At 30.1% G+C, this 13,887-nt stretch overlaps 1 protein-coding gene across 3 annotated transcripts in view; it reads right to left on the reverse strand.

Moving 5' to 3' along the window:
* The window catches only part of LOC113512650 (A-kinase anchor protein 200), a 31,626-nt gene extending 18,226 nt beyond the window's left edge, over positions 1-13,400 (reverse strand). The window contains exons 1-4 of one of the 3 annotated variants that reach the window (XM_052900057.1): positions 5,698-5,807; positions 5,421-5,505; positions 1,882-2,062; positions 51-251 (exon numbers count right to left, since the gene is read on the reverse strand). In XM_052900057.1, the coding sequence (XP_052756017.1) occupies positions 51-251; positions 1,882-2,049 (369 nt within the window). In that variant the 5' untranslated portion in view covers positions 2,050-2,062; positions 5,421-5,505; positions 5,698-5,807. Of the gene's footprint in view, positions 1-50; positions 252-1,881; positions 2,063-5,420; positions 5,506-5,697; positions 5,808-13,207 lie in introns of those variants that run through there. The other 2 variants (XM_052900055.1, XM_052900056.1) reach the window with 2 other exon arrangements.
* Positions 13,401-13,887: the final 487 nt, after the last annotated feature.

Below are 13,887 nucleotides of genomic sequence, written 5' to 3' on the forward strand. Positions count from 1 at the left end.
GAAAAAATATGTAAACAGAATATAATTGTTAGTACCCAAAACAAACATACCTTCTCCTTCTTGGGTTTCTTGCCATCTTCGGGCGCTGAGGGAGATTCCACACCATTCTCTACTTTTTGTTCCCCGCTGTCTCCGTTCGTTACTGGCGGAGCTTCCTTCTCCTTTTCGTTATCTTGTTCTTTTGATTCCTTTTCCGTAGTAGCATCTTTCTCATTTTCTGGCGTTCCAGCTTCTGCTTGTTTATCTTTATCCTGAAATATTATTTTTATCTATAGTTTCATGTACCTATTATTTCCTTTTCGTGTCAAAAACATTCTTTGCTATATATAATTATAGGTTTTATAAATAGCAACAAAGTACGTAATACTGCAAATATTAAAATAATTAAGATGGTGATTATAAAGCAAATTATTACTAATTTGTGTTAATCATAAATGAGGCGACAGGTGATAAAGCAGTATAACGTTATAGCTAAAATATTATATTACGCGAAGTTCCTCTAATTGTTGATTCAATTGACAGAAGTTTAGAAGTATGTAACAATGGAACCAAATTATGTGGTCAATTAAATCATCATTATGGCAATATTCATATTAAACCAATCATGTTTATTTATAACACAAGTCAAATTCGAGTTGTGATTTTCACTATAATCGACATCCTTCAATAACATTTTAAATAGATTTCAAAATGCCAATGGAAACCCTAACTAAAGAGTGACACATAGTATTTTAACGAACATTTCCGTGCTTTATTAAGAGATCGCAACCTGTCACTGAATCATTAAGTTAAATTTTTCAAATAGTTTATAAGTCAAATAACTTGATCAGATATATATATATATATATATATATATATATATATATATATATATATATATATATATATATATATATATATATATATAGATAATATTTCTATGGTTAAATAGTAAAAAAAAATAGTATGTCAAATAGTATCGAAAATATGCACGGCCAAATTTACACAAGTAGAATGTTAGTATAGTAGTTATATTAATAGACCATAATAAAAAAAAGTAGTTTGTTGAAATTATCAACGAAATTCTCTATAAATGAGATTAGTAACAAATCAAAACACCAAAATCAAATTGAATTTTGATTTGTACTACTATTGGACATAAAATCTTGTTTTCGGGCATTTATTTATATTTTCATCAAGTTAAATCGAAACAAAATATGAGAAACTGAATCACAAATTTAACTTTTTGAATATTTCTAACTTAGGCGATATATATGTGACTATATTCGATTATAATATTTGTCTAATCCAGCTAAATATTTGCTCTAAAGTTTAAGTAAAGAGAGCCTCAATAAGGGTCACGGTACGCTGGAACTGTTATCTAGAAAGGAAGTTGTGGAACGCATGTCTACGAAGTGAGCCATTAAAATTCTTGAACTAGAATATCAGCTATATAGCAGAGGTATGTGTTGTTATGATCATATAGCAATAAAAATCGCATAGCTAAATAAACATTGCTATATCACAATAGAAAGAACAAATCTTAATTTTACTTTGTCCAAAAAGTACAATTGTTTTGTATAAATCTGTCATTATGGTTATTATATTGATAAACTACAATTTGCTTGACATTTTTCGGATTCATGATTTCATAAAGAATGTTTATGACAAAAAAATGATTCTTGGTTGTAAAGCGGAACGAGTATAATAATTATGAACTACTCAGAACTAAATGATATTGTCTTTTCACATTGATATTTTTTTCCACAACAAAAACTTATGATGAATATGGAAGTAGAACCCGTTTCGGGAGAGTTCCACGTGTATGATGAATTGTAGAAAACCAATAAAATGGATGACTAAAATATAGGTGACATTGCCCCGTGGACTGTAGGTACTCACCGCGTCGTGTATATGTGCATCACCATTGAGCTGTGGCTTGAGGGCATCAGCATCAGCGAGCTGCTCGACACGGCCTTCGCCGCCAGCACCTGCTGCAGCCACCTCTCCTGCACCTTCCGCCTCCTTGCCACTTATATCAACTGAGCGCTTGCTCTGCTTCGCACCCATGCTCGCTGCTAACCTGTATTAAAATCTTAATTTAAATCATACGTCCGTTTACGACTTGCAATGGCAAATAAGTTGACAAGCTCGGCCCACTTGACTGGAATTAAAAATAAACAACATTTTTAAAAAAAATTAAACAACCTCCATAGAAAAAGGTGAAACAAAAATCCAAAGGCGAAAAATAAACATTTATTTGACTTTAAAGAATAAAGTCTGTTCGAAGTTACTTGTACATAACCTAATCGAAGATACTAGTCCCAAAAAATGCGACTAAGCATAGTATTTATTTATTCATTAGTATATATATATGTTGTACATGGCGGATTTAATTCTAAAAGCATTCTCTCCCAGTCAACCATAGGAAAATGTCAGAATACTCGAATGCGGTACTAGTAATTATTGATCTAGTACCTACTAGGACTTTTTATCACAAAAAGAATACACGTAGAATTTATGTTGTTACAATATAAAACATGCAGCATATTATGCCTTAATCTTTACGAATTAATAAAAAAAAAAAAAACCTGTTTTTAAATAACAGCGCTACCTACTTCCGGTGAACGTCTACTTAAATAATACTAACACGTGACGGGAATACTTATGGTGAAGTCTCAAAATGGCGCATACCGAATAAAATACAATTTTATTTAAGAAAGAAACATCCGGATACCGGTTACATTTAATCCGGGAATTATAAGAAATGTTTTTTTAATAGAAAAAAAAACCGGTCAGATGCGAATTAAATATACACGTCAATGGTTCCGTAAATACATAAAATGACTTACGTACAAATTATTTCAAAATTCAAAATTCAAAATTCAAAAATCATTTATTCATGTAGGACATTTTAGCCGCTTATGAACGTCAAATTTTTACATTATAATTTTATATTTACCCTACCGTATTATTTATTCATTGTTTTTTATATGAAATACATATCAAATAGTTACTAACACTGTTATTTCGAATGTCTTATATTGGGCCATAATTGTGATTAAATACTGGACCGCACAACAAGTTTGTTTTTTTGAGGTTCTTGATAATTTCTTAAAAACTGCACTAATTGGAAATATCGCTTTATAAATATTGGAAATAAGGGGAGGAATTTATTTTTTATTTTACGTTTTCGATGTGTAAAAAACTATTGGATATAAAAAAATATTAAACCCTTATGATAATCACTTGAGATTTTAAGTATCTATTTTGGTTCCTATTTCATATAAAAAAATAAAATTTTTTAGTTATTTGATTTGAAATATACGCGGGCTAATGATATCTTAAACTATTCCAAATTTTAAATTGACCGAATTTGTAGTTGCTGAGATAAAGCGCTGTGACAGACGGACGATTGAACAAAGTTGCACTACAAATATAAGGGATGTTTTGGTACAGAACCCTAAACAAAGATGAAAATAAAATCAAAAGAAATGATAACCCTGCCAGTATACGCTACCGGGATAACAATGAGTGATGATAGGATTAATATAATATTTTAAATTTCTATATATTTATATTCCAAGGTAACATTTGGTATGAAAATGTAATTTTAATACCAAAACAAATTCTTGGTTGCACGTATATATTAGCAGATTATAAAATAAAAAAAAAAAACTGCTTAACAGCAGTTTCTTTTATAAAAAATAGTTTTTATTTAGTTTATATCCAACCCATATAAATATACACCACAGTTTTTTAATCCACCGCCCACTTCGGCAATTTGTTTTTTTATACTACCATTTACTATCTGTCGCATATTTATAACATTGCTACAATTATACTTAAATCATAATTTTCTCTGGATCTTCTACTGCCTTCTAAAGTCTCAAACGCCCACAAAGGGGCGTTAAAGCCCATGTTGAAAAACTGATATACACAATGCTGGTATTATGAGGCCGGATTTGGAATAGAAATCATTACAGTAGGTCATGGTGCTGGGTAGAAGATAGAAATAAATCTTAACCGGCGAGTAGGGACCGAAATAGAGTCGACGAAAGTGCATCTAATTGCAACGTCTGTATGTATTTTATACACGTATAAATATAAGATGTCAGAGTATTATACAACAATACGAAATCCAGCAATAGTATTCACAATAGAAACAATTGTATGCTTTAATTATTTTTGGTAAATGACATAATAGCGACATTGCTACACTCAATTGTAGTTAAAATATCTAATATTTAAGCAACAAACCTTTTCAGAAAACTTTTTAGAGGAAAAAAGAAAATTATTAAGGGATAGCTCAATTGGAGATTAGTATGTTTACTAGTAAATTTAGATAACAAATTCTATGTGTTTACAATATGAAAAGTAAATACATACAATACAAACACATCACCGGTCGCCGGCATGTGTTAGATATTATTATTCGTAGATGTCACGTTATTTGTTTGTTATAATGAAGTTTGTTTGTTATAGAGCACAAAACTTGCCGTTTTCATTTTACACAACAAGTTCACGCACCAAAACATAGGGGACGGTCAGTCAGGGAGGAAGTGCGGTCCGTTCGTCATTTGTTAACATCCGAACATTCTAAACCAACAAAGATAAATACATTTTCTGTCATCAGTAGTACATTTCATTTATTTATGAGATGATTTTTCAATTCATAACACAAAGGTAACCGACAGCGTAAGTTATTATTAAACTTACGAGACTAAATTAAGTTGTTATGATAAAAAGTGTATATATTCCGAAACAATAGCACGACCTAGAAAAATGAAAACATACATACTACTGTAAAACAATAAAGAACTATAATATGGAGTCGATTCTGAAGTGCCATTACTAAAACGAAAACTTTTGTTTGAATTTACAGTGAAATCATTCTTCCACCGTCTAATATGTTAAAACCCTTCGAGTTTAAATTCTTTCAATTTAAATTTTTGAAGACGAATATAATACTCTCCCTGCAATTTTAATTTTAGAAACTTTTTGGAATGGCCCATAAAAATCAATCACAATAAGTTGATGAAGCGTCAATTTATATATAAAATCAAAGGCCGAATTACACAAAGTAAATTTATTGGCAGTATTTATTTAATACGTATCTATGGATATACTGGTCCTATACTTATAGCCTGTTCGGACCCCATAAGTACCTAATTTATACGAGACAAATGTGTAATTTAATAAAAAAGAAAATACTGTACATTTTTGCCAATTTTACCTAGTAAAATCGACAAATATGTACAGTTGTTAGTTAAAAATGTACAAAATGTTAGTTTTTAAAGCATTTGTTGTATTAGTCATATTACTAAATTAGTAATATCCGAGCGAGATTTATCACTTCAATAGTAGATACATTTTTGAATAGTAACTTTAATAATTAATAATAAAAAATAGTAATTAGTATTGTAATTATTAATACTCACGTTTTAAATTCGTAAATGCTCAATTCGTTTCCAACTCAATAAAAGCCCTTATATGAACCGCACTCATAAATAAACTTGCAAATCTCTAAAATTAAAATTTTTGTTCGAAATTAAAAAGAAATTATTTATTCTAGGTGTTGGATAAATTATCTATAATAGAATGAAGTCTATATAGGTGGAGAATAACATAACAATGTCACTATCAATAGAGTCTCAGAATCGACACCTACAATATATGTCATACAATAACTCAAAACTTAAAAGTAAAATTACTCACACGACTAATGGGTATAAATTATTAGGATTAAAAGTGAACACTGTACACGTAGCACGGAGTTGAAAATGAAACTGAGAGTGTAGTGTAGTGCAGTAGACGCGTAGTTATCGTACAACGGTCATTAGAAACAGGCCGAATTCCTAGTGCATCGTTGCATTTATCGTTCATTATCGTACTCATTACTCTCAATACAAACATAAATAGCAGTAACGTTAGTCACGCAGCTCAATCTTATCTTGAAACGCAAACATTCACTGCAGACAAAAATATCACCACCACACCCGGTCTTGACAATAATGGTAGCAATATTATAATATACATAAACAATTAACAAATAAATGGTAAAGTAACACAGACACGGTTGATGCATAGAATCTACCTATTTATTATATACTAAGCGCGTTTAATTAAGTAATACATATTCGTGTTATTTTACGCTAATTACTGTTATGCAGTACTAGGATATTATGATTATCTTTTGTTTGATCATAATAGTATTAAACGAGCGTTAGCGAGTACGCCGGTCATCGCGTAGGTGCCTATATTCACTCAAATTGGTTCACGCATTGAGGTTATTGACCTGTTTTATGCCCCCACTATGTTTTTTTTTGTTTAGGCAGTCAACCCGAACTTATTGTCGTCGATGCTACAATGGGAGGCACTTGGTGAGCGAGGTTGTTTCAATTTAAATAAGATTCGAAGATATCTGCGACCTTGACTCGAGTGCGTTCAAGGTCGACGGCTGGGTGAGTGGGTGCCTGAATAGACATAAATTCATAAACGTTATACACGCCACCCAACCGTTGCATTCGAAAAATAAAACCACGTGTTATTCAGCATTCGACTGTTGATGAATAAGTAAACAAATGTACAAACTTATGTAGTTGCCTACTAATACAATGCAGAGTACCTTAGACCTCAATAAAGATTTCAATTTCTTGGGTAGGACTACTTTTTTCCAGTATATAACTACCTTCTGGAGACTGTTACTCTTAAATACAAAAATAATACAGAATTGTCTATTCGTTTAGTTTTAATATATTATAGTAACGGATTTATGAACCACTTTTTCATCAAGTAATTTGTGTTTGTAATATTAGTGCCTAATAAAAACTTAAGGCCCTGGGGGCCTACCATGAAATGAAATTCGGAAGTTTCGGACTCAATTTCGTGTTTTCGTTTATACTTTAATACGGCCCAGTAAATGGAGCTTAACATTTCGTTCATCATAAATCCTACCATAAAAGTCTAAAAGAATGACATTTTAATATTTTTAAACGGTAAGTTTTATGTAATTTTAACATCAAATTTGTGTTTCGTTCGGCTCCGAAATTTCGGAATATATTTCATGGTAGGCCCTCAGAAAGGAAAAGCGTGTCTGTGACGCATACAGTCAACTTCATACGATCAATATGTTTTGCGATTTCGGCGATCTCTTTAGCTTTATGTGTATGAAAAGGACGACATATTTATTCCCTCCTCCAAAGCGATGGTGAATTAAATAGAATCGTAAAGCACAGAATTAATGTACGATGGATAAAACGGCGGCAGATTACAACAACTACTCGTGACTCGCGCATTCCCCTTAAATTTAAGGGAAAGATTTATAAGAGCATGACCTAGATTGCTGTCTTATATCTGAATATTAACTTGTAAAAGTGGCGGATGAACAACTTCATACAAACAAGATACGAATGATGAAATGGCTGTGTGGTGTGACACAAATGAATAACATCAAAAATGAGTATATAAAATACATCATTTAAAAGTAGCGTTCGTAATAGAGAACCTAAAAAAATAATTGATTGTCCTAGTATGAGCATGTGAAGAATAAGGGAGTAAAGAGTGTGATAAGAAAGGTATTATGTATAAATGTAAATGGTTATAAATGCAAAATCGGGTCTTGATTATACAAACAGATAGATGGATTATATGAAGACGACATGGGCAGAAGTGTCAGTGTGATGACTCCAAATAGAAAACATAACGCTGATCCCAAATTTGTGCCTGTAGTGAGAAAAGTCTAGTTGTACCCTTATTTAGGCTATCAAATAAACAATGTTATTGCTTTTTAATAGTGTAAGAGACAATGAAGATACAGAACGTGTAAAAAGCTACAATGAAGTAAATTTTTCATTACAAATGACTAAATTCGAATTAGAACAATAATGTACACTAATATTATAAAGAGGAAAGATTTGTATTTTTGTGTGTTTGTAATGAATAAACTTAAAAACTACTTCGCTAATTTTAAAAATTCTTTCACCATTAGAAAGTTACATTCACCCTGAGTAACATAGGCTATATTTATAGCTAGAAAAGATTAGGGATTCTTACTACAACTTTAGTAACGTAACTCAAAAAACTTCGCGGTACTAACTATTATCGTTATGTCACAATAACCATTTTTTAAACTGTTGTAAAAATGTCTGCACGTGCGAAGCTGGGACGGGCAGCTAGTATTTTATAAAAAAAATAGTACCTGAAGTAACAAGTTACTTAGTCCCAAACATCAAATAGGTTTTTTTTTCTTTTCTTTCTTTAAATTGGTTCATTTCGAATATACTCTTGATAATATATAACCTTGTACATGATTAAGTAATGTTTATTTTATTGTCAAGAGATGTTATTAACTAAACGTTAAAATTTATTATTCCTTTTACACAAAATTGTTTCTCTTCAAAATTAATGAAAATAGTCGAAAGTCAAATTGTGACTATTTTCACATGATAACTGCAATGTCTAATTTTTTTTTTTTTTTGTTTTCCGAGTGAATTCACAACAATCACATTTTTATATCTTAAGTGACAAAATGTGATATCTATGCAAATTTAGTTAAAAGATGTTAGTAAATCGCTAAACTATCGAATTAGGTATTTCTATAAATGACGATGGTTTTAAGTTTAAGAAATAAATAAATGTTGAACTGTTTAACTGAGTAGAATTCAATTATATTTAATACTATATGATATAAACAAAAACTGTCAATTTCATATTAAATATAGTAAATACATACTACCAAAGCAATTTATTATTATCGTCTAATAAAAGTCTAGTATCCAAAAAATGTAGTACTTTTTTTTTGATAAAAATAGTTGTTTTTCTTTCCTGTAAAAGTTATCACTAGAGGCACAGAAATAAATATGGAAAAAAGGCACTAAGACGTTATTTCAAATCTTGACTGATTTCATTTAGATCACAGCTAAATCAGTAACTATATTGAACTGGATTTTATCTTATATTTACAGTAAATAAACTTTCTGAAAATTGTACAAAGACAGGAAGTCTTTGTATGTTTATATGTATTATGTGCAGTTTGTAACCTTGCAAATCTGCATATAACCTATCAACCTAATTTCAAAGGTGTGACGCATACAAAAGAATAAGATAAGGGTATCTATTGCTGTATTACAGTTTCCTTATTGTCTTGTCTTGGATGACGTGTCAACCAAGATATCGTGATATACAATAGACATGGCGGTATGTAATGTATAATAGATAATATAAATGCTCTTCAAGAATGATTGATTCAAATGATTGATGAAAATTCAAGCTGAATGATTTAACCGATTCATAAATTAAGTCTGTAAAAATTTTCAGACCTAACTTTAAGAACATTGTTATCAATGAAATAATTTCCCTAAAAACTCTAAAAATAATTTATCTTACAAGTAAAATTAGATAAACTATATACCTACCTGTTAGCGTTGTCAGATTGGGTATTTTTTTCGTAAACTGGGATAATAAAAATTTTAATCGTCAAGATTTGGAAAAATGAACTTTATGAAGAAAAATATTTTTTTGTCATTCGCGTAGTAAAATGGTAAAACATAGTGAAAACTGACACAAAATGAAAGTGAGAGAGGTAGTGTCAATTTGGAGAAAAAAAAAATTAAACATTGAAAAATTGGTAGAAATAAAAAATTGCATTTGGGTAGATTAACCTACTAACAATTTAATTGCTGAAAAAATCGGTAAAAATATTATACTTGTAAGGAAACAAAAGCCAAATAATAAAGGAAATCGACGACACACTCTGAATAACTAGTATGATGCAAATTGGTAACTAATGCATGCAATGCATATAGGTACCCGTACATACTAAGGTATACAGAGAACGTGTACGTAACTATGGTAAGTGGAAAATCGATAGGTAGTGGCCAGTTGCGGATTTTAACCGCAAGTAATCTACCACCAGAAGAATAAAAGCTATGTTATGATAGAAATTACTTACTATCTAATATAATTAAACTCTAAAAAAATACAGTTCATATAATATTCGCTATTCTTTAATATTAACTTTTAGATCTTAACATTGCATAGTTTACGGTTTATAGAAAAAGAGAATTAACGCGATAATTTAGGTTAAAAATGAATTGGTGTCTACTCGCGAACACGGTTGATGCAGCCTGGTCGAAACGTCGAGATAATCCAGGTAAATTGTCTTATTTTAACCTAAATGATCGCGTTAATTCCCGATTCTTATAAACCATATTCCCTAACTAGTTGTAAAACAAAATTAAAAACTCGTTAGACAAGGGAATATTTTAAAACAGGAACTAACGGTACAATTATTAATCAATACTGAGACTCTTTGTCTATAGAAAGACCTTTCATTTGATACAGTATTAGCATCAGACAATGAAATGTGAAAGTATAGAGAAACGCGTAAGTGAGACAGAGACGACTCTGGTATTTAATATATTTCATAATGTTTAATTATTAAATTATATGGGTGTAGTAATTTAACTCGAATGAACGAAACAGTATAGGTACCCAAAGACCGAAAGTCCAGTGATAGTGCTTGAAAGTAAACAAATTCATGAACAAAAAAAATATGAAAATTGTTTGAAACTTTCCTACTAAAATGAATACGTGACTATACAATTTAGTAGAAAAGAATAAAAATTTACGATAACTGAACCGTTTGTAAAGCAAGCTTGTGATGAGCTGTATGCATTGGCATTTTTAGAATTATATTCAGTTTGGGCTAGCATATCTACCTTTAGATATATTTTTGTGAAGTTTTTCCCATCAAACTAGAGGGAAGCGGGGAAGGGGGGGGGGGGGAGACCCAGAAATAGATTTATAACCCAGTCTGCACTATTTGTAAACACTGATGGAATATCTAGCAATAAAAGATGATAGGTGAGGATAAAATCAAGCAGTTGGCCCATAATGGCAAATTTATAGGGAATTAATGAAATCTGCATGGAAATTAGCCTGATATAATACTAGCAATAAGATCATTGATCTTCATTAGTAATAATCCTATCCTCTGATGAATAAAGGTGTATACTACAAGTAGGTAGCAGGAAGGAATAGAGTAAGTGCTGTTTTACAAAAACCCAAAACAACAAAATTACAAAAAACAAGTTTTGTTACAAAATCAAATAGATTTAAATTATAGGCAATAAAAGGTAATTGGTAAGGAATAATACTGGCATTTTTCCTAAAACACTTACCTACCAACACCAGCTTAGACATAGACATTGATACCTACTTATTCATTCCCTTACATATTCAGTTTTCCATCAGTCAATCAGAGCCACATCCATAATAAAACTATAGTTTAATAAATGCCCTAAGATGTCCTTTCTCAGAAAACTAAGAAAATACAGACATCATGAATCTTGATATTCATCACTAGAAATTTTATTGCCATTACACTAGTAAACTTAATATAATTTTTTTTTTCATTTATTTATATTCAATTTATTATAACAATTCTTGTAGGTATTACAGGTAAATAAAGTATTTAGGTAATCAAAGTAAAAACTTGTTTCAATCACAGTGACTTAACCCTGAAAACAATTTGTTATGTCTTTCTATTTTAAAGGTTGATTGATTGGTAATTGAATAACAAATGCACTTAATAGGTGCAATATTTTTATAGCACAATGATGGCAAATAAGAATATGACTTTTTTTTTTGATAGCAAATTAATAAATTTTCTGAAATCACACTATTTCCAAAATATTTGCTGATGAGATAATAATTTTTGGTTAAAAAAAATACCAATTTTATAATATACATTCATAAGTGAGGTTCAACAAAATTATAAAAAAGATAAATATTGTTATCAGGTCAAACCATAAGCCCAATTAAAACGTAATATGGTAATAACCTAAATATTCCACATCACTTGCATTAAATATAAAACCTATCAATATTGGCAACTAGTCCATTACTCTGGGGGGAAAGGGCTTGTTAATGATGGAGACTGAGAATCCCATTGCTAGCAATATACCCAACCAGGTCAACCTCCTTGCGGTTTCCCCTGGAAACTATCATGATTAATTCCTGATGAATTCATCATGATGGGCTAATTGGCCTGTTTTCATTTTCATCTATCACCCTTCACTAGTACTCTGCCAGCATATTCCATTAGTGCAGGCACGGTTACTATTCCATTTTCACCCATAAAAAAAGTCCATTACTCTAAAGTTAAATATAAAAGTAGTTACTTTACTATATAGGTACCTATTAATTACATTTTGGAATATATTGGTATAAACAAATAAATTATTTGTAAATAGTTTTGTAATATTTATTTGTAAATAGATAAAAACAATATTTCTTACAAGTTTACCTAATTTTTATGGTAATACTTCTTTGATAAGTATGTTACTATCATGAAATAAAGATATTAGCACAAAATTAATAACATAAGGTATCTACATTCATATAAATTTTTTAGGCAATAGATTCAATATTTTTATTCAATAATTTTGAATTAAGTTTTAATTCAAATTATAAACAAATTAGGCAGGTTACATTAAAGTATATTAAGGTCTAAGTACATGAATAACCATTTTCATAGGCGCCAACCTATTTGGTTAAGTTACCAAAGTACCGATAGCATTAAAACAAAATATGACAACAATTAAATTTACAAGTAAGTATATTTATACGATAATGACTGAACGATTATTCACCTATCTAGCTATTCTAAATAACTACAATCTATACAAGAACTAAATGTTTAGAGTTTGTTAGAGGATTACTATATGGTTTTTCTGTAGTAGAAATATTACACCCCTATATCTCCCCCAGTTACTCACGGCGATGAATCATCGGAACAATCATTCACAAAGAACGTAAAATTAATAAGTAGGTACTTTAAGTTTTATGATTACTACCTACTTTCTATATTTAAATTTGTATATTAGTAGGCAGAAAGACGTGTTATGTATTAAAATTGTAATTTCTACTTGACAAAGCACTTGATATATCAATACATATTGAACTAAATATTACAAAGACAGTCAGCCTCAATTTGAATTATTGAATAAATTAAAAAATTCAGACCAATATGTTTAATTATTTCAAAAGATTTTATTTAAATATGTGTAATAATTTTATACAGCTGCTAAAATATAAATGATAGAGAAACAGGACTAGACACAATGATGCTAGAAATTTTATGAGCCGGCATTTTGCATGCAAATTGTAATTAAAACATACTAACAATAATGATGACAAAAACTTGTCTTAATTTATGACATACCTCTAGACTATTCAATCCCAAAATATATGAACAAAGAATTTACACTATAAATGTAAAAAATATTCACTTTGAGCACTCACAGCCCAACACAATATGGCGACAGAACAGGATGAAATCCCCACCTCAAATTCAAATTGGAACCTAATAGTGATTGGTTCCTTTGGCCAGGACGCTTCATGTCAGCCAATATACTAACATCATAAAGTAAGAAAAAAAAAATATTCCGCATTCGTACTTCCGCTGAATCTATGGTATAGTCTATGAATAAAACCTTAAACGTAAAAAGAAACCGCTACTACTGTCCTAAATCTACGGCGCTAAAATAAAAGTTCCAAAATATAATTTTTTGAATCCCTATATATTATGTTATGTTCATGGTACTACTCACCACCACTTTCCACCAAGTGGGCCGTCAGCTTGTTTGCCATTCTAAACTGTGTAAAAAAAAAAATACAATAATCTTAGTTCAAATGTTTCATTTAATTTAAATAAAATTTACATATACAGAGAATTATTTTTGATACCTCATAACCCAGTTATTTATAAAAACATCAATTTTTCACAAACATATTTTAGCTATTTAAACGTTTTAAAAAAAAAATTAACATCAAATTCAAACAAAAAATATTTTATTAATTGCTAGCTATTTTAAAACTTAATCCAAAGCATTTGGATAAACA

Source organism: Galleria mellonella, unplaced genomic scaffold (assembly GCF_026898425.1).
Source record: "Galleria mellonella isolate WM207_F2 unplaced genomic scaffold, CSIRO_AGI_GalMel_v1 utg64, whole genome shotgun sequence".
Classification (NCBI taxonomy): domain Eukaryota; kingdom Metazoa; phylum Arthropoda; class Insecta; order Lepidoptera; family Pyralidae; genus Galleria; species Galleria mellonella.